This window comes from Vidua chalybeata, chromosome 5 (assembly GCF_026979565.1).
Source record: "Vidua chalybeata isolate OUT-0048 chromosome 5, bVidCha1 merged haplotype, whole genome shotgun sequence".
Classification (NCBI taxonomy): Eukaryota; Metazoa; Chordata; class Aves; order Passeriformes; family Viduidae; genus Vidua; species Vidua chalybeata.
In genome coordinates, this window is record NC_071534.1 from 66,068,852 (window position 1) to 66,094,996 (window position 26,145).

At 41.5% G+C, this 26,145-nt stretch overlaps 1 protein-coding gene across 3 annotated transcripts in view; it reads right to left on the reverse strand.

The window, feature by feature from the left end:
* Positions 1-26,145, reverse strand: part of CAMK1D (calcium/calmodulin dependent protein kinase ID) — a 207,892-nt gene that overhangs the window by 28,897 nt on the left and 152,850 nt on the right. For all 3 annotated transcript variants that reach the window (XM_053942987.1, XM_053942986.1, XM_053942985.1), the window contains exons 4-6: positions 14,458-14,596; positions 10,190-10,316; positions 2,060-2,135 (exon numbers count right to left, since the gene is read on the reverse strand). In XM_053942987.1, the coding sequence (XP_053798962.1) occupies positions 2,060-2,135; positions 10,190-10,316; positions 14,458-14,596 (342 nt within the window). The remainder of the gene's footprint in view (positions 1-2,059; positions 2,136-10,189; positions 10,317-14,457; positions 14,597-26,145) is intronic.

Sequence of the window (26,145 nt, forward strand, 5' to 3'; positions counted from 1 at the left end):
TGGGTTGAGGTGCCCAGTGATCTGAAGTGCACAGGGCCCCTGATGCCATGGGCTGTGGGGGCTAACCAAAGGGAGCCCAGGAGTGCTGCTGACTGCTACAGGAGCTGAAGGATGTGGCTTACACATTGAAAGAGCTGGTTTGGTCTCAGACCCAATCCCACCCAAGCTGTAACAATCTGGCAAAGACATTAAGAGGCTCCTTTTACAGCAATGCATTATTGCCACTTATTTGGGCTGTACAAAATAGAAATCAAGACCTTATTACCTGAAGCACAGAAACCCTAAAAAGGTTTCCTTGTCCTGCAAACAGGAATTCATAGAGACTCATTCTTACTGAGATGATTTAAGCCTTCTGGGCTGGGAATTCCCTGTATAGTGAATGGGGAATTTAAATTTGAGGAGTGTGCATGCCTTGCTCGACAAGCTGAGCACATGCTGATTTGGAAAACAGAGCAGGAAACAGAGCTGAACCTTGCAGAAAGAGCAGCCTTGCTTAGGAAAGGGGAAAGATTATGGAGTCTTCCACCTGTTGAAGAAGTGTTCATAAAATGGGTGTGGAGGACACATTGCTTAGCACTGTCTCATCCCTATTCCCCAACAAGACCCATGAAAGCAACAAGTGAAATAAGACCACAGGTCTGCCAGCACAAAAGACCTTTGATGCATGAGCCATTGACACATGGGACTGACAACCCGGAGGAAAGCAGAGCCAGGTTTATCTCCATGCAGCCACATGCAACAGTTCACAGCCCTCCCATGGGCTGACAGATGGACACATATTTTCATGGTGGATATTTGGCAATAAACTGAACCCATGCAGCAGCTGAGCCTGGATGTGAGGCAGAGTAGTGCTATCTCCCACCTGCATCCTCCTTTTCCCACTCTCTGGAACTGGTACTCTGCTGAGTCCTAAAAGAGCATCAGAAAAGACTCCAGCTGTGTCCTGCCATGGCTGGCAAGGACTAACAATGTCAAAAATCCCAACCCTTAGGACTTCCATGAGCAAATTTGCTTGTGAAAAAAGGTAACTGAGTCAGCACACACCATCCTCATCTAAATGAGCACTAAGGAATGGTTTGCAAAGCAGCCTTCAAGGTATTTTGGCATGTCTGTGCTCTTCCTCACTGCTGTAGTAGGTCCCAGTGGGCTTTGAACCAAAGTCAGAATCAGCACTGTTGATTTTTGCTTTGTTTAGCAAAAGCTTTTTGCATCCAGCTATTGATGGCTGCTCCAAGAGAAATCCATTCCCATGTAAGTTTTGTACTCAACAAGTTTTCAAAATAGACAGTCATAAAACTAATGTTTTCAGGAGGATTTTGGTTTAAATAAATAAACAAACACACATGCAATAAACAAAGCTGCCTTCCTATACTATTTAATATAAAACCTTCCTGTTTCGGGTAGCATATAAATTATGCAAATGTAATGCAAATGTAAAGAATGAACATTGCACAGACTGGATAGTACAGCAATGAGGTATGTCCTGGCAAAAATAGTTCTACAGCACCATCAAAAAGTTATTCATGTTGACAAGCCATGAAATGTCTGCATAAGGAAAAAGGGAACAAAGTAGGAATGCTTTAATGCTGTGCCTCATTGGAGCTGCTTTTTCCTTCAGTCTTGCATAACAGTTGTGACAGTTGTGTAAAAGGGAAAAGTAAAAAAAATAAAGCAGTGGTAATGCTGTCAGGAAAAGACATTTGTTTCTGTGGCAGCTCAGTGGACACAGCCAGATTTGTTTCTTCTCAAAGCCAATCTGAGCAGGGGACAACAATAACTTCAATAATGTCACAACCTGGACAAGCCCCCGTTACTGCACACACTATAGTTCTGGTGGGACCAAGGATTTTGACAATTGAAGGGTACTAGTCCATTTCCTACCACTTTTGCTCAAATTTCAGCCTTTATGCAACTGGGAGGTATCCAGGGTACATGCTGCCCTGTGTCACAAGTGTCAGGGATTTGTTATTTTGTGCCAGGCTAAGCAGGTAACTCCATGGTGGGACAGCAAGCTGCAGGTCCCAAAGGTGCCAGCACTGGAAACTCAGGAGGTACTCACAGGATGTAGGCAATGACCCCGATGGACCAGCAGTCCACAGCTTTGCTGTAGGGCTTCTGAGCCAGCACTTCAGGAGCTGAAAATAAAATAAAATAAAAAAAAAAAACAAAAAAAAAAAACAAAAAAACAAGCACATGTTATAAGACCAGACATTTGAATATGGTCAAAAGGTAGGACTCTGAAACTTGAAGACCCCCAATACCTTGTTTTGCTAAGTACAGCCCTTGTGCTTGCAAATGTGTCCTGAGGTTTTTGAAGGTCATATTCTCACGAGAAAGGATGACTCCAAAAGTAGAGCAAATTCACAAATTTTTTTTTGTCTCCAGGCACAGAAAACAAAACAAAGCACAGAAAAATTCGTGAGAGGCAGAGGGCCATCACCTCCCTGTTTAGGAGGAAAATGAGGCCAGGCTTTGCACGGGTGCAGAGATGCAGATTCTCCCTGACAGCATCGCAGCTCCGCGCTGCCAGAGAAGGGAGTTCCAGAGGCAGCTCAGAAAGGGCAGCGAGTCAGGGAGGAGATAAGCTACATCTGCAGGAGAGGAAGGAGAGCAGCCACCACTTCTTCCAGCAGCTGCCTTCTAAAGCCTACTGGATGTCAGAGTCAGAGGGAGTCATTTGTCCTTCTGCCTCTGGGAACACAGACACATCAGAGGGAAAAATGAAAAGCTGCAGGAACTGGACATGTGCACAAAGGAACTGAGGCTCCTGCCTCTATACAGCCACCATAGTCTAAATTTTGCTAGAAGCAAGAGCCTGGGAATTTACTTAAACTATTTGTGGATCTGCTTTACTATCTTATACTATTGAGACTTTAAAAGGTGTATTTTTTGTTTGAAATCCTTAAGTATTATGTTTTCCCAGTTGGAACCTTGCAGTGCAAATGTTTAAACCTAAATTTTGAAACCCTGTGACCATAATCTTTTTAATGTAAAGAAGCTTTTGCCTTTTTCAAAGCAAAACATCCACAGTAATGCAAGAAATCACTAACCAAGGCATTCCTAAAGCAGGCTTGCCATACTGGGTTTTAAAAAGCCCAGTATTTCCTTTGAGTAATTTGGAGTTCAAATGCTGGAAAAAAGTAATGAAGTGACAAATCCCAACAAAAATATTTCTTGGGAGTCACACCTTCCTCTGCTAGGAGTCTCACCAGCACCAAAGCACTTAGTTACTTGACAAAGAGCAAAAAACAAATTGTGAAACACAGAGATGTATTAAAACTCCAGCCCCACATTTAGTAGCTACCTATCCACTGTGGTACTGGTAGGACTCTTCAAAGTTTTATCTTCTTAATCCAGACAAGCCAACAAAATAAAAACAAAACAAAACAAAAAAAACCCCTAACACCCAAAAAACCCAAAAAAACAACAAAAAAAACAAAAAACAAAACAAAACAAAACAACAAAAAAAAAAAAAAAACAAACAAACAAACAAACAAAACCCCAAAAAACAAACAAAAAAAAGGCAAAAAAAAGTTCCTCAAAAAAAGAAAAAAAAGAAAAAAAAAAGCCAAGGTCAATACTGCCAGCAAGGTATGGAACAAGAAGAGATAATGCGAATAAAAAAGACTTTCTGGTGCTTTGGCAGGAGGGCTCATAGAGGGGACTGAAGGAAGAGAGTGCACAAGGCAGGTGAGGGCATCTGCATTTGCAAAAGCAGAACAATGATGGAAAGGGTCAAATTTCACCAGGGACATGTTGCAGAACTGAAGAATATTCAGGGGAATGTGGATAAAATTATAGCTGGCAACCACATTATGAAGACTCTTGAAGATTGGGGTATGTCCCAGTCTGCAGCACAGGTTAAATACTACCCCAAATTTCAAGTCATTCAGCAAATTGGGACCACTGTATGTGAATTGGAAATTGGGATCACTGCACAAGAAATGAGACAGTTTCCTGTTTTGTTCCATCCCTTTTAATCGAATTTTCTGACAAAATATGAGGAAGAAGAGAGCTAATGTTCTCCTGTCTTTATGTGCTTAAATGTCTTCCAACTCTCCAGTCCTTCCAAATTCCCAGTATTTTATTCACATTCTCTTCTACCTTTGACGGTCTGTGCCTGTTTACATAACTTTCAAGACTGGTAAACATTACACATCTCATAGTTCCTAAAGAAAATATTATGCAAATGGCTGCTGAGCACCAGTGAGCCCCTGACATTACACAGATATGCCACATTAACATAACAGAAAACAATTCCTGAGATGAGGGGATGTGAAAGATTTTCCCTCTTAACACATCAAAGCTGTGCTGGGGCATTTCTCTCTGTTTTAAAGGAGTGAAGAGCACTGATAGCTGCTGCTGTGGATGGCAGCTCTGAAACAGGTAAGAACAGGTAATACAGGGTAAGCATTAATGAAGAAAGGTAGGAGGTTTAAATACATCCTTAAAGTCCAAATGGCTGCTTTTGATGTTTGTTCCAATAAGCAGACATGCAGCAGGAACAGGAGGAAGTAGCTCAGCATCATCTGTCTCTGATATATGGAAATATTTAATGAGCTGAAAAACAATTCAGAGAAGCTCTCAGGAATGACAGCAGATCAGTGCCAAGAGGCAAAAGCAGGAGACACAACGAAAAAATTCCAGGAGCTGACAGCATTAAAGGGTCAACACAGATGGCTGGAGAGACAAAACAGCAGAAAGGAGAAGGGGAAAGCCAAATCTCCCATTTCTGGAGCTGGGGAGATGCCAGCTGAGCAAAGGCTTCCACTGTCACATGTCCCCAGGGAATCATTCTGGGCTCAAACCATGAACAGTGGTCACCCAGACATAGAAACCAATGGAGCAAACCTGGACCCTTCCTTCACATCCAGGTAGCTGTTTCAGGCCAAATCAGCATTGCCACAGTGCCAGGTACAAGGTGGAGGCTCATTCCACCTTCAGGTACATGAAGATGTGCTTCTCCAGATGATCCTGCTGTCTTACAGTTAGCTCTTTTTTGGTTATGTTTTGCTTTTAATAAGAGAACAAATTCAAGGGCTTGTTTCAAATGGAGGTTTTAAGAAAAGGTACAGACCAGAACGTTTGGAACTCTATGCCATTACTCTCAGAGAGCACAGCTATTCTGATAACCCCCCTAAAAATGCAGCTGCTGGATGCCAAAAACTGCAATCCATGTTCCTGCAAAGAGCTCAGGTGATGGGGATTGCTCTGATACTTTAAGCCTGTTGATCACACTGTACAAGTCATGAGGGTGCCTGTTCTTCATAACAGCCTGTACTGCACATGAAGGGCCAACCCAGCCCCTTTCCTGAAGTCAAAACCTACAAAGTACCTTCCTCACAGTGCAAACAGGCTGAGATGCACATGAAGCAGCTTCACCACAAGACCAGAGTCCTTCTTCCACTGACTCTTGGAGTGAAAATAACTTCTTTCCATTTTTTCACACATTCCTTCAGTGTTCATCTTGTTCTGGTCAGCCAAGCCTCTGAAGTTTGAGGCTTTTTCTGAAGCAGAGCAGGGTTTCAGTGCAGTAGTGCTGACTTTCTATGCTCCTGTCATTCTTATTTCATGTTGCTGACTCAGATTTAGATAGCTGCCATGGGTAATAATGCAGTTTATGTTTAGCAGAGGGTAACACAAGTCTTTGTCAGGATTCGGCAGCAGAGCTGAGAAATTGCCCTGTCTCGTGCTTCTTCCTGAGCAAACCCTGTTCAGAGTGATTCCCAGGCTTTATTTTTACTTGATTACTCATGATACTGCCTAAAGGCTCCTGAGGTAGCTTATTGCTAATAAGGATATTCTGAAAGCTTATTGAATATTTTCCAACCTTTGACTCACAGGATACCAACCAAATAAGTCAAAATTCAACGTGGACATCTGTTGCTTACTTAAATGCTGTGGTCTTGCACAGGGCTCAGAGGAACAGGTGGCTTTGGTGAGATCTGAAACTACTGGATTTCTGGCAGAGCAGAGATGAAAGTTGTGAAATGACCTTTCATAAAAGCACTACAGAAAATGAAAACAGTGAGTGAAGTGGGGTGTACAGGGACCAACCACATATCCAGGATCCAGCCCAATTTGTATGACAGGGAAGTACAAGAAAATTTTACTTGAAGAGGGATTGGGACTCAGAGCAAGAATTTTAAATCTCAGTAGGATTAAGATATTAGTCAGCCACAAACACAGCTCATAATTCAGTGTTCCTGCAAAATGAGAGCAGATTGTCTTGATACCTCAGGTTTTAGCTTTTATATTTTTCAGATTCTGTGCGGCTTTAGTGTGTACTTCTGAGCTTCATATTATGGGATGGTGAGTTCTCTTCACAGAGAGCTAGGAGACAAAACAATTCCTGCTCCAGCTGGGGACCAAGGACAAATGATCCAAATCTCAGGCCCAAGAGCAGACACAACGTGGACTGAAGAGAGAAGAACAAGAAGGATGGGACTTCATGGGCTAAAGCTGGAATTGAGCAATGAACTCCAATATGCAAATGGAGCAGAACTTATAAAAATGTGAGACACTGTGACCAGTCATCCATTTTTGTGACCATTTTGGTTCATCTTGGGTGTAGCCCTGGCTGGGCTCTTGTGCTGCCCAAGGTGGATCCATTGAGGCTTTTTAATAAATCCTTACTTTATTCTTTAGGTCTGTCTAGCCTAGTTCTAGGTCAGCCTTCACACGGTATCAGCCTCAGACAGACTTTCTAACATTTTTTTCTAATTTTTCAAGCATCTTGAAAGTTTAAGTTCCAGCTGTAGAAATAACAAAAGCTTTTGAGGGATGACCTCTCATGGAAAGTCACTTAGTGAGACCCAATTTCCAAACATCCAAAAATCTCTTCAGAAGCATTTTCTGAGTGACTGGAGTCACCTCCTGGTGGGTGCCCAGCTTGACACACCTCAGGGATGGCTCATTTTCAGGCAGGTTTGAACAGCTCCTACACCAAAACTGAGTTATTATATAAGGCCAAGAGCTGACCAGCCCAAATCCATGATGTTTAAAATAAAAAATCACTAATGGCTTCTTGGGATCTTGCCCATCATCACACATATCACTCAGGGTTTTGAGAACATCACTTCTTCTCCATATTGGACAATGGGTTCAGACCCTGCAGGTCAGTCCTCACACATAATTTGCAGTGAAATGAGCCACACAAGCTGCCTCACCTTTCCCAGTTCAGGTGCTATCTAAAAGTTGGGTGTCTAGTCCCAGCTCATCACCCAGACTCTTTCCATAAGAAATGAGGGTAAGAATGGTAAGCAGATAAGAGAATGCAAGACCTTCTCAGAAGAGGTTGTATTGTCAGATCTCCTTTTCAGTAAGCAAACATTTAGATTGGCCTCTTAACAAAAGTGGCTCAGATAATTGGGTTAAATTATCTTAACCATCAGCTTTTCATCACAGGGACAAAATCTCTGTCAAAACTCCTGAAAAAATAGGAACACAGAAGTCTTGACCGTAATTTAATCTGCAAGGCAGAGCTTTAAAAGCTGAAGTGCTAATGCACTACTGGTCAGGCACATTTTAGATATAGTCTAAGTTGAAAAGTAATATTTTGATTTTCAGGAAAAAACCCCAATATTTGCTAAGGAATTTAATTATAATTACACCCTTCCTTATTCAATAAATTTCCAGACCACATAAACAGGTATTTAGTGTCATGGATAATACTGTTCTTTGCAGATGAAAATAAGAAAAGTTGAAATAAAAAAATGAAGCACAAGGAGTTGAAAGTATATCCTAATCAGGAAAATTAGACAGAAATGACAGGGGGGTTGCATACTTGCAAATACTTTTGCAGCAGAGATGAGTTAAGATCAGGGCTGCTTCTGAGTCAGAAGCTTGTCAAGCACTTTGCAAAGTAGGATCTGACTGCACCCATTTCTGGAGATGAGGTATAAATTGTAGCAGATGCCAATGACTTCTTAACAAGCCCTGTGTGCCTTTGACATGTAATATGTGCCTAAACATCTTCCAGCAATTTAAAAGCAAAGTGGTTAAACTGATAAAAATAATCAATTCTAGTAAGATCTTAGAAAATAGGGTGTTCTACCTATCTCTGGAGAAAAGCACCAGGAAATTAGTTTTAAGTGATGGATCTCTGAATGTTACTTAACCTGAGGTAAAATAAGTGGGAAAGAAAAAGCAAAACACAAAAAGAGGTGGCAGACAGGGCACTTGATGGGTTGGGGCTGTGGCATTTGTCTACCCCAGCCAGGCTGAGGACTTTTATCCATGCTGTGCCATTAGGAGGAATAATTCTTCCTTTGATTTGAGGGTACTTGGCAGGTGCTACAAGTTGGAGTGACACTGGAAGACATGAAAGCTTTTGGATGTGGGAAAGTTGCAGACCACCTATGCAGAAGCCACAACATCAGATGTAACACTCAAGGAGGACCATTTGTGGGCATCACCACAGTGACCAGCAACAAAAACCTTCTGAGCTTGGAGAATGTTGTGTGATTGTGTGAGCAACCTATTATGTTTAAAAAAAAAAAAAGTACAGCACTAAAGAGGAGCTGCGTCCTGTGCAGGGGAAAAAAAACCCACACAAGAAAAAAAAGAAATACAACAAATATTTAAACGTGTTTTCTTTGTGAAGGAGGGGGAAAAGTCCTGTCAGCACTTCAGAAATAAGTGGCCATGACCTCTTGAACCAGGATGAGTAAATCCTGTGCTCAGCAAGGTAACAGCAAGCCTGGAGGCACTTGTGCAGCCATCACAGGCCAGACCTGGGTAATGAGAGCTCTTAAACATCTCTCAAAGCACCACAGCTCCTGTCACAGCCTCCAAGAGCTTCCTCTCCAAACCAGCAAGTTTTCTCATGTAAATAGCAATGATGAGAAGCTGCATGAGATCACTCAGAGACCAAGCAGGGTCACTCCTCATTTTCACCAGCACTTCAGCAAACATCATCTAAGCTTTCCTGTGTCTTGAGACTCATTCTAGTCAGTATCCATTCCAGAGCAAAATAAAACATGTTTGATAGGGACAGAATTGCTGACAGCAAACGTTATGAAAATTGCTGTCTCAGCTCAATTCCTGCTACTGCTTTGGAAGAAGATTTCCAGTCTGGTGTGATTACACAAGACTGCTACTCAGAGTGCATCCTGACCCATCTCTTAAAATAAAACATTGATGGGAAAAGCACAGAAATCTGTTCTTTTTCCTGATTTTAGTGGGATGGAGTGTGTCTGCACAGTGTGAAGATAATGCCCATAAAAAGTACCTGTGACAAATCTGTATCACTGTGTCACAATCACCTAATCTGAGTTGTACAGTGATATCATCAGAACTATGAAAAGAGGTGAGGTGGCAGCTGCAAAGTAAAAAGAGCTTCTGACAGGTGGAAAACATCCAGTCTTTCCTGCTGGAAAGATCTGAGAGAAACCCATCCACTGTCAGTTTAATGGATTTCATGGATATCCTAGAGTTTAATTTTCCCACTTCAGCTGATGATCCTGGTGTGGCAGGAGGCATAGGAGGCTTGCTGGATGTCTTGTACACAAAGGGAGCCATTTAAATGTGTTTGCTCAAACAGACCTCATCACCACCTGCCATCTAATGCTCACTTTCAGCTACTTTAAGTGTTTTCAAAGGCTGCTGGTAAACATGCTAATAGGCAGCCTTGTACAATCACTACCAAATGGACAGAAGAGCAAAGAAAGAATGACAGAAGACAATTTGACACTGTCCAGAAAGGCCCAAGGATCTAAAGAGGTTTTGCATTTTGACATCTGAGTCAGTAACTTAACGTGATTGTAACAGAGGATTACTGAACATATCTGAACAAATTCAGCTATTTGATTTTACTGTCTTCTATCAGGAATCTGGCAAATGCTATTCTTTATGATTAAAATAATACATTTCATTATGTAAAGCTTCTTGGTTTTCTAGGTGCTTGCAGGAGCAATACATTTGAGGCTTTTCTTCCCATGCTCCTGGTGTAGCTAAAGCAAGGTCTTTGAGAACACTCATTCCACAAAGGACTGAAAACGTGAAAGTGAATCCCACAGACCCAGAGCTGCATTGCAGAACTGTACCCCAAAGGCAAAGAGCACACAAGACAGAGCACAGGCAAACATTAAATTCTACCAAATATCTGTAAAATCTCACGTGCACCATGTACCAGCACCAGAAAACTAGTACTATTTCATTTTCACTAAAATATAAGCAAACCTCTTACCAACATAGCCAGGAGTTCCGCAGGCTGTGGACATCACATCTCCTTTACCCTCCATCTTCGACAATCCAAAGTCACTGATCATGATTTTTGACTCCTCATCCTGGCTGTAGTACAGCAAGTTCTCAGGCTAGAAAGGAGAATAAGCACAAGGAGTTTTGAATATGCGAGTTCAGTAACAACACCTGGTGACCCGTGCATTGCATTTAACACAATCCCTAGTCACACCATACACAAACATAATTTGGTTGTCCTAAACCTAAAGAGCTGTTCTTAAAACTTACATGGAGATCCTCTCCAGACTCCTGTATGGCAACAATGGAAGACCCTGACACCCTGAGCTTTGAGCAACTTTTCTGGGACAACAAACTTCTCTTCTGGCACCCCATATAAGACCTAAAGCTAATCCCTTCCTTGTAAGATATGTCTGACATATTATCACTTCAGAGTGGAGAAAAAGTAGGATTCATTTGAAAGCAAGTAAATATGGCATATCCAGGTAGTGTACTAAAAAATTATATACAGTATTTGAAAAAAGAAAAAGGAAAACAGGAGGTATTAGAGAATTTTTGTATCTTCTCCACTAGAAACAAACTGTTTTGAGAGAGGAAATGCCTTTACAGTTAACAGTCTTGAAGTGAGGATATTTCAGCTAGAGCTGATTAGGAAAAAATGCTGAAGGAAAAATGTGCTATAGCACTGAGCACAGCAACTTGTTTATGGCAAGAGAAAACAAGGATCACTCCACAAAGCCCTGTGACTTTTTATACCAGAGTCAGGCAGCTTGGAGAGCCCAACCAGCCTCCATCTGCTCCAGACAGTCCTGCATCCATGTGTTTTGAGTGTGCTGCTGCTACACAGGAGAGCTCTTGCTGGGTGCTGCGAGAGCCCACCTCTTCTCCTGCTTAACATCTGGGCTCATGAAGGGGTCCACACCTGCAGCACTCAGCCTGGTGGCCATGTGTCTTGGACCTTTGGGTCTTGACCTATAAAAGTGATGGGTAGCCAATGTTTCCAAGTAGCCTTGTTGGAGTCTTTTGCCCAAAGCTGGCACAAATGCTGACACGCAGCCTGCTGTGTGCTCCAGGAAATGGTGAGGAGCAGCTGCAGCCATACAACATCCTCAGACTCCCTGGGACACATCCAAGCTTGGATTTGTAAGGAGGAGAAACTGCAGTTCAGCATCTTCCCTTCTCCATCTGCTCTGGGGAAGGGGGAGATGAAGGAGTGCTGGAGGGCAATGTCCCATTCAGGAGGTTAAAGCATTTCCTGGCTCCCCAGCTCCAGCATCAAGTGATGGCTTCATCCACAGGACATGTGGAAACATGGGACACAGTGGCCATGAGAGGATCTGCAAGCCACAGCCACAGCTGTGGGCCAGCAGGGCTGAGGTAAAAAGGGAAATGATTTGGTTCCTAAAAATAAATATGCAGTTGCACCATTTATGTTTCTTTCTCAGGATAACTTGCAAGACCAGTGCTTTAATTGGACTTTATAGTGTTAAGACTCTTTTAGAGACTACAGTTTCATGCCATGCTTTCCCTAGGTTGGAGTCACTCCTAATTTTTACTAGTGCTCTTGTGATCTCCTGAGGGGTCAGTAGACTTGGAATGAAGGGAAAAAGCAGTTATTTCCTAACAACTTCTGATAACACACCTCAGGTTCCCACATACATTTAGTAAGGCCAAGAATTCCACACATTTAAAAGTCAAACTTGTTTAAAAGAATTCTGTTTCCTCAAGCTGGTTAATTCAAAAAGTATTAACAATGTGGCTCTGTACCAAGTGGAGCTGCTTGAGCCTTTCAGTCCTTTTGTGCATCCTGGAGTTCCCCTGGACATCACCTGCTGCCAACGCTTCTAATCTGCTCTTGCATTACTTAGATTAGAGACTTGGAGCCCAGACCTGCTTTTACCAACTACAGCAAGTACTATTTTGGTATCTGAATAATCACATAATTACAATAAATAATTGTTATGGATGTTTCATGGGTTATATTTTTGTAGAGTGGATTCTTTCCCAGAGTTTAATTTTGAAGCTTACACTTATTTTGATATTTTGAAATCATAAAAAGTCTTATTATATCCCTGTTTTTCTCATCATGGTATGTTTTTGCTAACAGTAATTCACAGCAGGTGTTCCTTATATACTGTATTTGATGAGTCATTTTGACAATTGATATGGTACTGACAAAAATCTGCAAACAAAAGAGAGAAAGAGAAAAAGAGCTACTCTTTGCTACAAAATACCACTGGAGAAGGTTGGTTTGATCTAAATTCAGCTTGACCTTACATAAACTCTGAAAGTAATTTGTACATGAATTTAATTCCCAAATCACCAGACCCCATATTTTATCACAGGAACTTTAAAATAAGATTATTTTTTAAAATGAGAGGTATAACCTGCTTTAGGTTATAAATACAAGAATACCAAGATGTTGTACAATGGAATATCTGAATTAAGAGCTCTTGGACCTCACTCCAAAAATGCTGGTGGCAGAAAGAAGCCTGAAGTTGTTTCCTAAAAGTTGAATTTGGGAGCAAGATGGTCATGTTAAAATACAGCACTTCCATACTGGAATTCTGTGGAGCTCTTATAAATATAAGAATTTATGTTTCTATGTACTTCAGCATAAGGGCAGGAAATGAACAGGAGCTGAGGGCAAGATGTGGAGACTGTAGGGGATGGAAGCCTAACCAGTGCCTCCTTACAGGAAACCCATTATTTGGGACTGTCTGGACTGGACTGCAGTGCCTCTTGACTCTATTAGTGTTCATTAAACCTTTTAATAAGGCTTATATAAGGCTCATAACATGTAGCCAAATTCCACTCTCTTTACAGGGGGAAAATACAAGCTCTGCCTCAACATCCAAGGAAACTCCTGTTTGGAGCATCCCTCCAAAATAGAAGCAGAGGTGTTTTTTCCATCACTGAAGTCTTCATTTCTGGCAGTAAACTTTGGCAGAATTAACTAGCTCAGGAGCTGAACCCACAGTTTTCTTTTGAATTTTGTATTTTTTTCTACTACCTTCTGCTAATTTGTTACTTAAAACACTAAAGTGCTATCAAATCCAAACCTTTCTACATGTCTTAATGACACTTAAGATACTGGAAGAAAACAATAAAACAACAAATTTTAGGGAGGGTTTTTTTACCTGAAAAGCTGAGAGGTTTAGATGTGACAATATGGTGCAGCTGAAAGGAAAATCATCTAAATATCACATTGGCACACAATGGTGCTTAGAAGAACCCTTGCTGTTAACAAAAACACTGCTCCAAATGATAGGAAATCACTCAACTTTCCCCCACATTTGTTACCAGTTATTATTAAGTAAAAGTAAATCTAGCACAGCAAACCTGCAAAATACTTTATAGCAGTGAACACACCTCAGCTGAGATGGGGTTTCTGCCTTAATGTAACATTTTGGGTCTTAATGACTTTTCTTCACATCATACATGTCAAGCTCCCACTGTAACTGCCCTGACTGCAGAGTCCTCATTAAAACCAATTCCATGGGTGTTGGAACCCAGGGAATATTTCTCTGCCTGTCCTGGTAAGTCCTGACACCCAGGAGAACACTGCTTTTAACCTTTGTCCATGGAGAAAGCTTCCAAGACTTTGGGATGAATTGGAATCTAAAAGTGTGTGAAATAGATAGTCATATAGTTTATCACAGGGTGAAAAACTTAGAGTTTTGGGTTTTTAGAATGGAGGTAGATAGATGACAAGATGGAGGATTTTGGGTGTTGTCTGATCTCCTTCTTGTTCTTCATCTACTCCATTTTCTGCAGTGTTGGTGGCACAGAGTGATTGGTGAGAAAGAACCGTAATTCAGATGTTGTGTGAATAGACAAACAATTAGTTATGGGTAGAAAGGAAGAAATAAAATAGGTTCTAAGAGCTAATTGACAAAATAGCTTTAAAAGACCTTGAACCTGTGTGTCTTGTGACTTTAGTGCCTTTTCTTTGTACGCTAAGTCTGATATGTAGACGGTGTGCTGAACTTTTGATAAGAGAAAAATAAACAGCAACCTGAAGGCTGAAAAAACCAAAAGTCCCATTTGTCTCTCAATACTGGCGCAGAACTTTCTGGGGGTCTTCCCAGCAGGGGCATCCTCAGTGGAGGGTTTCCAGGCGGTTTTGGAGCATCTCTCCTATGGTACAACCTTACTGGAACAGCCAGTCCCGGGGCACACGTGTTTGTTTGGCTCACACAATTACACAACCTTCATTAACGCTGCCCAGGGGACAGAGTGGTGCTGTGGCTGTACCTTGAGGTCCCTGTGCACGATGCCCATGCGGTGCAGGTAGTACACAGCGTCCAGGACCTGCCGGATCAGGGTGCTGGCGTCCTTCTCCGTGTAGAACCCCTTCTCCACAATGCGGTCGAAGAGCTCTCCCCCAGACACTCTGGAAAACACAACAGGAAGCAGAAGTGTGAGGATGTGCTTTGTAATGCCCTTTCTGCATCATTAAAGGATGGTCAAAGCCATGCACTAGACACAGGCAGCCAGAGCAGATCTGCCTGCAGCACTGGGGCTCACCCACTGTCCCAAGGAGGGCCACGAGGATAGTGAAGGGTCTGGAAGGGAAAGCCTTATGTGTAGGGGCTGAGGTCACTTGGTCTGGTCAGCCTGGAGGGGAGACCTCATTGTGCTCTTCAACATCCTCATGAGAGGCAGTGGAGGGACAGGCACTGGTCACTTCTGTGGTGCCCAGCGACAGGACCCGAGAGAATGGCCTGAAGCTGAGTCAGGGGAGGTTTAAGCTGCATATCAGAAAAAGGTTCTTCATCCAGAGGGTGGTTGGGCACTGGAACAGGCTCCCCAGGGAGGAGGTCACAGCACTGAGCCTGACAGAGTTCAAAAGCATTTGGACAATGTTCTCAGGCACAGGGTGTGACTGGGGTGTCTTGTGCAGGGCCAGTTAGACTCAATTACCCTGGTGGACCCTTCCAACACAGCATATTCTGTGGTTCTCTGAATTGAGTTTGATTTTCTCCAAAGACTGGTCAGGCTATAATGGAAAATCTGTCACACATCAGGGAGTGGTCAAAGACCCACGAGCACTTGCAGAGGGATTCACAATCATACCCCAGCAAGAGCCAGGGCAGCAGACCCTGCTTTCCGTGTGTCCCACCCTAGAGAACTTTGCATAGGCAGTTCCATCTGCTGATGCTGGCCCACTCAGGCTGTAAAGCTCCCACCTTTTATGATCCCTTGGGGTTCACTTTTCACTCCACTGACCAAGGCTTGGGGTTTGTCCTGGAGGAATGGTCCCATTCTTTCCCCGCTAGCGAGTGAAATGCATTCAGGAGTTGCTGCCACTACCTATAGAGCATTAGTTTATTAAAGTAGCCTGCACCTCTGACAATTTTAAATGCTCTCAGAGGTTCCCTCCTTTACTCACAAATGCATGCTCATTTTTCTGCAGTCACAAGCTCTTTAGGCAGAGCACAGCCTCTGCCTGGCACTGGTAGGAGACGGATATTGATGAGGAACACAGATTATCAGTGCAATTCATCACCAGATGACACAAATGAGGAAAGTATTCCACAACTCAAAGAGGAAAGAAAATAAAACCTTGACATCCCACTATTTAATGTCTGCTGCACTGCACTTTTTCCCTGCCTTGCTAGAAATAACACGTTCTGAACCCAATTTTAAATAAAGAATGGCACATTAAAACTCCCTGGAGGAGTATGTGAGGAAACAAAAGAGGAAAGAAATGTCTGAGTAATTGAAATAATAAAACTGTCAGCAAAAAAATGCCCTACTAGGGTAAATAAAAGATTTCCATTTTAGCAAGCCCAACCTATTAAAAAATAAAATGTATGTGATGTTTCTTCAGCAAGTTACACCACTTAGCATATCATAAATAGCACAGTAAAACTTTCTTTAAAAACAAACTTAATAAAGGGAAAATAACAAATGATAACAGTCATAAAATGCATATGGACTGAGAGCTTGCCATTACACGAACACTAGGTAATTCAGCCACTCCAGGCAATAATCTGCTTGAATAATAACATGAAGTCACTTCCTAGGGAAGTTTGGAGCCTGAATGGGAGAGAATGCTACCACTAAAAATGAACACATTCAGCTTAGAAAATGAAAAGCAACCTTGGTTGAAAGAAACCAGATAATCCTTCTATTAAGTGTTAGGCAAACAAAACAAACAGCTTACTAACATACTGGCTCTATATTGAAACTGCAGGAAAGGTGAAGTCCACCCAGGGTCTGAAGTCCACCAGCAGCCTGAATTAAATCCCCTTCTTTCCTAGTTTCTCAAAACAGGAGTTGAATTTCTCACATACACATATTTATACATACATATGTGCAAATACACAGCGTGTTGCTCCACACCCCTCTTGGCCCTACACCCGCTGCCCAGCCCAAGCTGTGCCCTGCCAAGGGAGAGCAGACACACCTCACCCTCACTGTTCACTGAAGGCAGATACAATTTTATTGAATATGGCTCCTATTAGCTGACTGTCTTTTTGTATTTCCCTTGCAGTCTCTTTGTTTCCTGTGGATTGATTGCACTGAAAATTGAGCACACACAGTAATTAATATCACTGAATACAACACATTTCCCCATGAAAATGCAGTGTGTGCTGTTTTGCAGTTTCATACAGTTACTTTTGTTACACTCAAGCAATGGACTGCTTTAGTAGATACCAATTTACATCACGTGCTTTCCTGCACAAGGAAACTGTCCTTTGATCTTTGCATAGAGTATATTTCCACAAAATATTTTTCACTAAAGTGACAGAATTTCCCTCCATGGCAGCTCACTCCCCGCCCCTCTTAAGCCTCATTCTTTAATTGAAGGCTTTTCTTAGTCAGATTTAGTCCAGTGGATCTACTGTACCCGGGCTCAGTCTGTTTATAATTTTATTTCAACACATGGAAAATATTTGCAACCTCTTAAATGATGCACTGCAAACCAGAACTTAACCCAAGCACTCAGGAGCAGCTCTTACATTTGCAGGCGCTTGTTTATTGAGAATGTTGCAGCATCCCAGGTACATGCAGAGAGCCAAGGGCCTCATGCCCCTCTTTATTAGTGTGGTGGCTCTGTGTTATGGTGCATTACACATTTGCACTCACCTCTAGAGTCTCCCTGATGTGGGCAAGATTCCTGGCTGAGCTCCACCTCCCCAGGATGCTCTTCAACTCAGCACCCAAGGCCATGGCTACTTTCCATATGGAGCTTATGTCCTTATAGCTTTTCTACTCCAAGATAGGGTTAACTTAAACACAATGTCATTGGGAATGCTGCTCCCTGCACAGCACCCAGGGACTGACATAAGTCAGTGCTGTCACAGGAGCAAACCAGCAAAGGCAGCTGTGGGAGTGCATCTGAGCTCTAAACTCATAGTGGAGATGTGGCCTGTTGGCTGGTCTTGATCCCAACCCCCTCTGCCCTGCTGAGATGGGACTTGGCATCTGTTCTGAGCAGACCTGGGTGCTCATAAAGCGCTGCTGCAGTTTGTTCCAGTCTTTAGTACTCTGGAATAATTATTTTCTTTTTAATGGCACCATCCAGCTTTGCCCTCTCTATGGCAATTTTGAGACAGAATTGAAACTGCAGGCAGTAAGAGCAGAATTAGGTCTTTGTTTTAAAGGAATTTAAGACAGAATTTTCTGTCCAGAAAGAGAGGGTAGGAGGGATTTCTCATTAGTGGAAATTAGAGGACTGCTTCTGTCTTGCAGCTGGCACTGGCTCACGGAGCTGGACACACAAACAACAGCAAAAGGAACCTTTTTCCCTTGATGATTTCAATCTTGGTTCCCAGCAAAGAAAAAGTCAAAGGACAACTAGCCAAGTTCAGGTACTTGAAAAGCATTTAACTCTGGAGCAGCTCAAGTGTCACACTGTGATCCAGGGTAGCTTCAGCCCTGCCCAGGGACTCAGAATTGGGCAAAACTCAGCAAAGCAGCCACAACTGCCTCTTCTGCATGGATGTGCCTGCTGGGACTGCCTGGATGGAATATGTGTGCCTCCAACCCTTGGTCCTTGCTCAGCCAGTGAACAGTGGCTTTTCTCTGGTTCTCCAAGCAGCTTGGGAAAAGCCCAGCACTTGGAGAAGGAGCTGACCCAAGTGTCCTCATGGCGCATGGACACCCCAGAATATGCCTTGCCTGCCTCCAGCAACAGGAAACAATTTCAAAACAATGACAGGAGAATAATTTAGTTTAGAATGAAAAAAACACAACCAAACCCAGCCATAAATGCAAATACTTTAACTCCTACTACATCTTTTACCCGAGACTACATGCCTTTAGTACATATTACTGACTAGGCACATGAAAAAGGCCAGAACAAACATTTGAGGTGAAAGGAAATAGGATTTGAGGGGAGGAGTGCAGTCACTGCCCTGGTCCTGCTGGCCACACTGTTGCTGGTACAGGCAAGGATGTAATTCCATTAACACCCAGTTTGAGGAGGGACAGTAGAACCCAACTTGACCATATGATAAAAGAGACATTATCTGCAATTCCACTGGGGAAACACAGATTGCACTCTGTTTCCAGGGTTTCCTGAGATAAAAGCTTCCAGATCTAGTGTTTCATTAAGGAGACTTCATATATTGATCATGCAGATGATACAAATCTTTCAGAGGACCTAGGATGGTGATGGAGTTTGCAATAAATTCCTACATTTATAATTCCTATATTTATAATCTTTTATTTTCCTGACTGGATTTGGGGGTTTTGCTTCTTGTTTGATGTTTAAATGCAGATCTAAACCCCCAGCACAAGCTGCCACACGGAGCGGCTAAGTTTAGGACAGGTTTCAAAAAACTTTGAAAATACCAATGGTTTTGTACATGGATGAGCTACCTTGTTAATTGGGCTCTCAGTGTGTATACTGTTGGCTGAACACCCAGCACAGACAGTAAAAAAGGACCCTGAAAGACCTTGCAATGCTCATTAGAGGCAAAAGAGAGGTCACTCTAACAGTGTCCTAGTAATTACTCAGGCTCTGTTCAAGGATTGGTGTCAGTCCTTGACACTACAGTTTCCATATTTGTGCATTTTCTAATTTACAGATGTAACTTGTGAGAGATGAGGAAACATTTCAGCATTACAGAATTCACAGAATGACTGGGTTGGAAGAGACCTTCAAGATCATCAAGTCCAACCTATGCCCCAACACCTCAACTAAACCATGGCACTGACTACCACATCCAGTCTTTTTTTTAAACACATAGACACATTACTACTTAAACACATTACTATTACATTTAAACACATTACTATTACCCCTTCCCTTTACATTAATCTATTTCACCATCAATTCATCAGGAAAGAACCAAACTGGCACACTAAAAGAAAACAGCCCATGTTGCAGGAAAAGAGAAAGGGCATTATCAAATTTTTTCCAAAGCATCCGATTCCTCTACAGCACCATCAGAAAAGCAGAAAGTGCAATATTTCAAAGAAGTACTTTGATGAAAAATGAGAACCAAACAAAAACTCCCTTGTAATTTAAGGCCCCTAAACTCATAAACAGAAAACAAGAGCCCATCTCTCTGAATTTCTGGTGTTTTTGCCAGCAGAGTGAAACCTGCACCCGCACACTGCAGGTCACCGTACCAGGTACCTGCCAGACTGTCACCTCAGTGGAGCTGCCTGGTGGGGGACATCCCCACATATGTTAGCCTTCAGGTGAATAAATACATGAATAAAAGATCAAATAAACACTGGAATTAAAAATAAGTTAGTCATATTAATGTATTCATGTTACCTTTTCTTTCTCTTGGTGGGACTGTCTGTGTGTACAGATAAATCCTCTTGTTTCTTCACCCCTGCATGCCCCACGGTTACCAAGTGCAGGACCCTTTCTCCTTGTTTTAGGAGCTCAAAAAATAACACCCTTTGAATTATCACATTGACTTCTTTGCCATTTGGCAAAACACTGATGCTTTTCTTCCTCTTTTGTACTACAGGCTAGAATTGCTCTGGATCATTTACTGCTTGACAGTTTAATTGCTTTTTATCAGGAGTCTTATTGATGAACTCATCAGTGGTGGATTTACATGAAGAATCCAAGCAAAGCTATTCAGAGCTTGTTGGCTTTTCCCTCCTGAAGGGTGTTAAGTTCACCTGATGCTTCCATGCAGTTCAAATCATAATGCATTCTCCATTGGACAAGTCACCAAAGCACCATACATCATGCTGGGTTAGAAGAACCACCACCTAGGGATTCACTAATATTGTTTAAACTTGAATATTAGGGATGCTAAACAAAAAAGAGGACTGATTTCAGAAACTGGAGCAGGAGGCCTCCCAGGACAGTATGAAAAGTAAGTTAAATATGAGCATTGCCCTATAATTGTGAGCAGTTTACCTATCAGAAGTTACATATTCACAGTTTCCTACAATATAAATCAGAAACAGCACAGAACTCAGCATAAAGCTGAAGAGTGAGGGGAGATAAGAAAGATTGAAGGGACTGTTCCTCAGAAGTTCTGCCTTTGAGTGTTACATTTCTCTAATGAAGGAATTCTTATTAAGACAAATAATTCAGTTTTTTAATTTTTTTTTTAATGGAGGGATTTTCTGTTTGGCTTTAAACTTCCTCTGCATTGTGAAAAATGCATGAGAACCAGAAAACAAACCTGGCCAATGTGGTATTTGAAAGGAAAGAGAAATTGGCCACCCTCACCTCATTGTTCAAATGAAGCAACACATAAAAGGAAAATGAGTAAACAGATTAATAGATTTTAGACCCAGAAAGGAACATTATGATTATTTAGTCTGACCTCTTGCAAATAGAAGTACGTGATGAAAATTCTCCTTGTACCAATAATCTAGAGTGTTAATCAGGCAGGGACAGATACTGCTACAGAATTACTGCATGGCCTACAGAGATTTGCTTTATTCAGTAAATATGTCAGAATGCCCTGGCTTTCTCATTTGCAACACATCATAAAATATACAGCTGGAAAAAGGTGAGGACTTTCCTCGTTATTGTATCTTTAAATCACCCAGCTTAAAATCTGCTGGCAACATAAATATATACTCCAAGGCCACCAAAGAAAGGACACAGGATTAGTTTTGGCTTATTTTTCTAGAATGCAGGTGCGTGCATGTGACAGGGAGGGATGGATAATTGTTAGCACCGTCTCCTTTGATAGTGCTGTTCAATTGCTCAGGCTGGAAAAGACCTTCAAGAACATCAAGCACAACCTTTGACCGAACACCACCATGCCCACTGAAATATATGTTGAAGTGCTACAGCAACTCCCTTTCTGAACATTTTCTGGGATGGCAACTCCACCACTTCACTGGACAGCCTGTTCCAATGCTTGCCAATCTTTGAGCGAAGAAAATTTTCCTCATATCCAACCCAAACCTTCCCTGGTGCAACATGAAGCCGTTTTGTCTTGTCCTATCAAGAGTTTCCTGGAAGAAGAGATCTCACCTTATTACAACCTCTTTCCAGGTTGTGTAGAGAAAATGCAGTGCAACATTGCCACGGTATTCTGGTTTTTCAGCCCTTTCACCACTGTGATGATGGCTGCTCCAAAGGGCTGCTCTCCACCCTGAGGGGTTGTTTGGGAAACAATTGGGCAAAAATTCTCTGGCCATTTTTCTGAACCAAACTGAGCAAACTGACTAATTTTCCTCCTGCATTAAAAATTTCATGTGACATTTGCTGAGCAGCTGTAGTGAGGTTGTGTTTTGGAGAACAGACCTCTGTTTCCACTGGGGCAAGACTGTTAAGTCTCTGGAAAGCTCTGCTCAAGGATGTAACTCAGTTTGGCAGTTAAAATCTTTGAAGCCAGCATTTTCCTTCACAGAATCCCTACTGCAGAGATCTTTTGAGGTCCATGATTCCTCAAGGTCAATGCTGTCTTGTTTTATTCAAAATTTTATTCCATATTCAAAGATTCAACATTATATTCAAAATTTCCCCATGTCCTATCAGCTGTAAAAGGTGTGACTGAATCAAAGGCAACCAAATGACAAAGGACATCAGGTTTTGAAGTCTTTGTGATTACACTATCCTGAGTGACAGCTTATGACAGCCCTGTAAATGCCAGCAGCCCACTTGCCCCTGTCTGTGCTCATCCCCCCAGGCAGAGGTACGTGGATATATGGGACCTTCCAGTGGCAGCAGAACTCCCTCAGTGCTGCCATCATGACGAGGAACAAGAGAGAAACCAGTGCTTCCACTGAAAACACCACCACGCAGTCAAATCCTAAGATATAATCATAGCAAATTTGCACCTTTCCAGCATTCTGCTGAGGTCTGCAAACATCATGATGTGCAGAAGATGGGCACATCCTTTCTTCCAGTCTTCTGAGCTCCTATAGTTTGATTGGCACCTCCACAGGAATCAAGGAATCATCCTGGGATTAGCAAGTGGATCACACTCAAGTGGGCTCCTTGTTATTTGAAAAAGGACCTGTGGAGGGTGGTGAAACACTGGCACAGGTTCCCAGACTGGTGGTGGATGTCCTATCCCTGGAAACATCAAAGGTCACATTGGACAGGGCTCTGAGCAACCTGATGTAGTTGAAGCTGTCACTGCTCAGTGCAGGAGGGTTGGACTGGGTGACCTTTGAGGTCCCTTCCAACCCAAACTATTGCAAGATTCTATGACAGAGGTTGGCACTTCAGCCTGTTTATCTTCATGGTTCTACATAAAATGGAAAGGCAAAGCTGCAGCCCAACAGTGGTGAGTTTTACCTGTTGTCAGTCAACAGTTTGATATCACCACATTCCTGCAAACAATAGATTCACCAGTGAAAAAAACAGCCTTTTTAAAAATGTCATTAAAAATACACAGTATGTATTAAATATCTCAAAAGCATCATTTTAAAAGAAGGAATTGATCACTGGCTTATTCACTTGCATCTGTGGGATATCAGTAAATCAGTCCACTCTTGCTGGTTGTGCGTGTGTACATATATATATATATATATATATGTGATCTTGTTGCCTCAATCTTTTTCACTTTGCTTCTAGAAACAGAAAAGTACAGCTCTGCAGACAAATCACTGCTCGAAACACATTTTCTAGTATCTGAGGGCTGGAACAGTGCATTTCCTAACTGGTGTCTTATTCCTCTATCTCTCCATAAAATAAGTGGACAGTTAAACTCTAGAGGAGATTCCTTACCTGACAACAATTTAAAACTAGGTCATATTTCAGCACTAATAGGTTTGGTTTATTTTCCTTTTCACTTGTTTTCCAATGGAAACCAACCTGGATATCCTGCCAACATTCACTAAGAAGAACAGACCTAAAAATAATTAAAACTGATCAATGAAAATGGATACTGTAAATTACACAATATATAGTAAAAAATTTTTAAATATAAGGTGAACTCACCACTGAGAATTGTACTAAATAACAAAAAGGAGCACAGGAAAGTGCAATAAAATCACTCTTAGGTGGAGCTTAAACAGCCCAGATTTTCTCTGAAATACATTTAATAGAAATTTGGGGTGGTGTGTATATTCCTTTTTCTGAGATTGACTTGTTTTCCACTTGCTTTCTCACAAGTAAGTTTGCAGGCAGATGTCATCAGAGAAATAGCCAGTGTAAAGATAGTATTGACTAGTACATGTCTCAGTGCTGAAAGAGCTTTGAAGATCCTTATATCCCCTGTATCTCACATAAATTCTACTATTTTTCAACTTATCTCTAGGATGTACAACATTGAACCATCCCTTTGTCCTAGAGAAATACAACCCTGGAAAAATTATTTTGAACCAAAAAAAAAAAAAAAAAAAAAAGGAGAAATGCTGTCAACTGGTCAAGATATATTGTTGCAAATATCAACTTGCCAAGCAGTTTGTAGAAACAATAAATTGCGAGGTAAATATTAAAACCAAACAGACCAACTTAACTCTAATTTATATAGGTATCTTTTATGTTTTATCAAACTGTTGCAACAACTATATATACATTTAAAATGTCATTATTATGCTCTCCAACTTTTGAGTGCCAAGAAAGTTGCAGAGAATTGATAAAGAAACTTTACAATGCGAATTGCTTATAATGAAATATTTCTTAAGAAATGTACAAGTAACTCAAGTACAAGGAAAATCCCATTTTATTCTGTATGCACTATTTTAGAATGCATAATTTTAATAAATATCAGGAAATACACATTGGAGTTGAAATATATGTCAGAGTTATCAAGGACAATTCCCTGAAATACTCTGTGGCCATGAAAAATCAAGCAGAAGGTTTAGGAGAAAAATGAGTGCAAACCAGAAAATAATTTGTCCTCCTAAACATTCATGGAACACTCCCACTTTCAATACTTTTGACAAAGTTCATCTCACCAAATCTTGCAAGTCTAGACAATAAGCACCTGTATGGGTGCTACCACACTCCTCTCCTCCAGCCAGCACAAGGAAGGGAGCGTGTCTAGGGTGTGAGGAGAAGAAATGTCCATTTTTGTGTTCATTTGGACAAATCCCACCTTGATGATCTCTATGGAAAGAGTCCTCAAGATGCTTTAGCCAAAACTATAATCAAACCTGGGGAAGTACAGAGAGGAAAAGCAAGCAGGACCAGAAAGCCCCTCTGAACAGAGAGAATGTGCTTTAGAAGGAAAAGAGATGGCAGAGGAGAACACACTACAGAATCATAGATCCACAGAAACATGGAATTACTTAGGCTGGAAAAGACCTCTAAGATATCAAATCTGACTGTTAACCCAGCACTGCCAAGTCCACCACTAAACCAGTCATGAGAAGGATGGAGCATGGACAAGGGAAATATAAAGAATTATTTCACACCACAGATAAGAAATGGGGGACCTAACGGAATTAGCAGGTGATGGATTTAAGACAAAAGCCTTTGTCATCTGAAGAGCCATCCTGGAACAGATGAATCTTTGGTATGACCCAATAAAACTGCACTCACGTTCTTATGTTTGTGCTCATCAAATTAATTATTGAATTATTCACTCAGCTCTGGTCTGAGTGTGCATACCTACATTAAGGGAGTCTTTTGATTCGTTCACTTAAAATCAAATATGACAGATTCAGAGATTTTAAAGCCTTTATGATAATCTAATCTGACCCCAGACAAAACAAAGACAGTACAATTTTTGCCTCTGATCCATTGCTCCTGGCTGGACAAAAGACTATCATTTAGCAGTGTAGACAGGCTTGACTTAGAAGATACCACTAATCCCTTGTCTGCTTTGTCCAGCAGTTAATTACACACACTGAATAATTACACTGAGGGTTTTTTCCCAATGATAATTTCGGATGTTCTGTCACTGGAATCCTTTCAACACTGCCTGCAGACTCTTTAGCTGTATTAGAGAAACTTTACTCTATTTAGGTCTTGGTAATCTCATTCTTTTTGCTTCTATCTGAAGTTTCTCTCCGAAAAAGTTCTATTCAACAGCCGCCTGAGAAGGTATCCATTGAGAAGAGCTAACTAGAAGCTGAGTGATGCTCATTTCCAGTTCTCCATTTGGAATGTTAAATTACCATGTTAAGAATCTTCACTTACATATGCATCAATAATGAACTGGCTGTTCCTGGACAGGATATTGACCAGTACTAGGTACCTGTATTTCAAAATTGAATCAAATATAACCTAAACAGAATATACAGTTTCCAGTTGCTCACTTCTCAACATCATTTAATCACTCTGCTTCATCTTGTGAGTTTATCTCACTGCTATTCAATCAAGATATTCTTGTTTTCCACAGTGAAGTGTGAATGGCTGCAATTTTGAGTGGTGTAGAGACACATCAATCTAATTTCTTACAGCTTGAACGCAATCTCAGCTAAATAAAACTTACATGATGGTTAAGAGCAATACTATATACTTAGCCAGTAAATTCATTTTCAAGAGGGCACTTTGTAATGTCACTGAAAGAACAGGAGAAGCAGGTAGTGAATTTGGAAACCTAAGGGTTGTACATAAATTGATTAATCTCCTGCCCAGTCCCCTCTAAAGGGGCA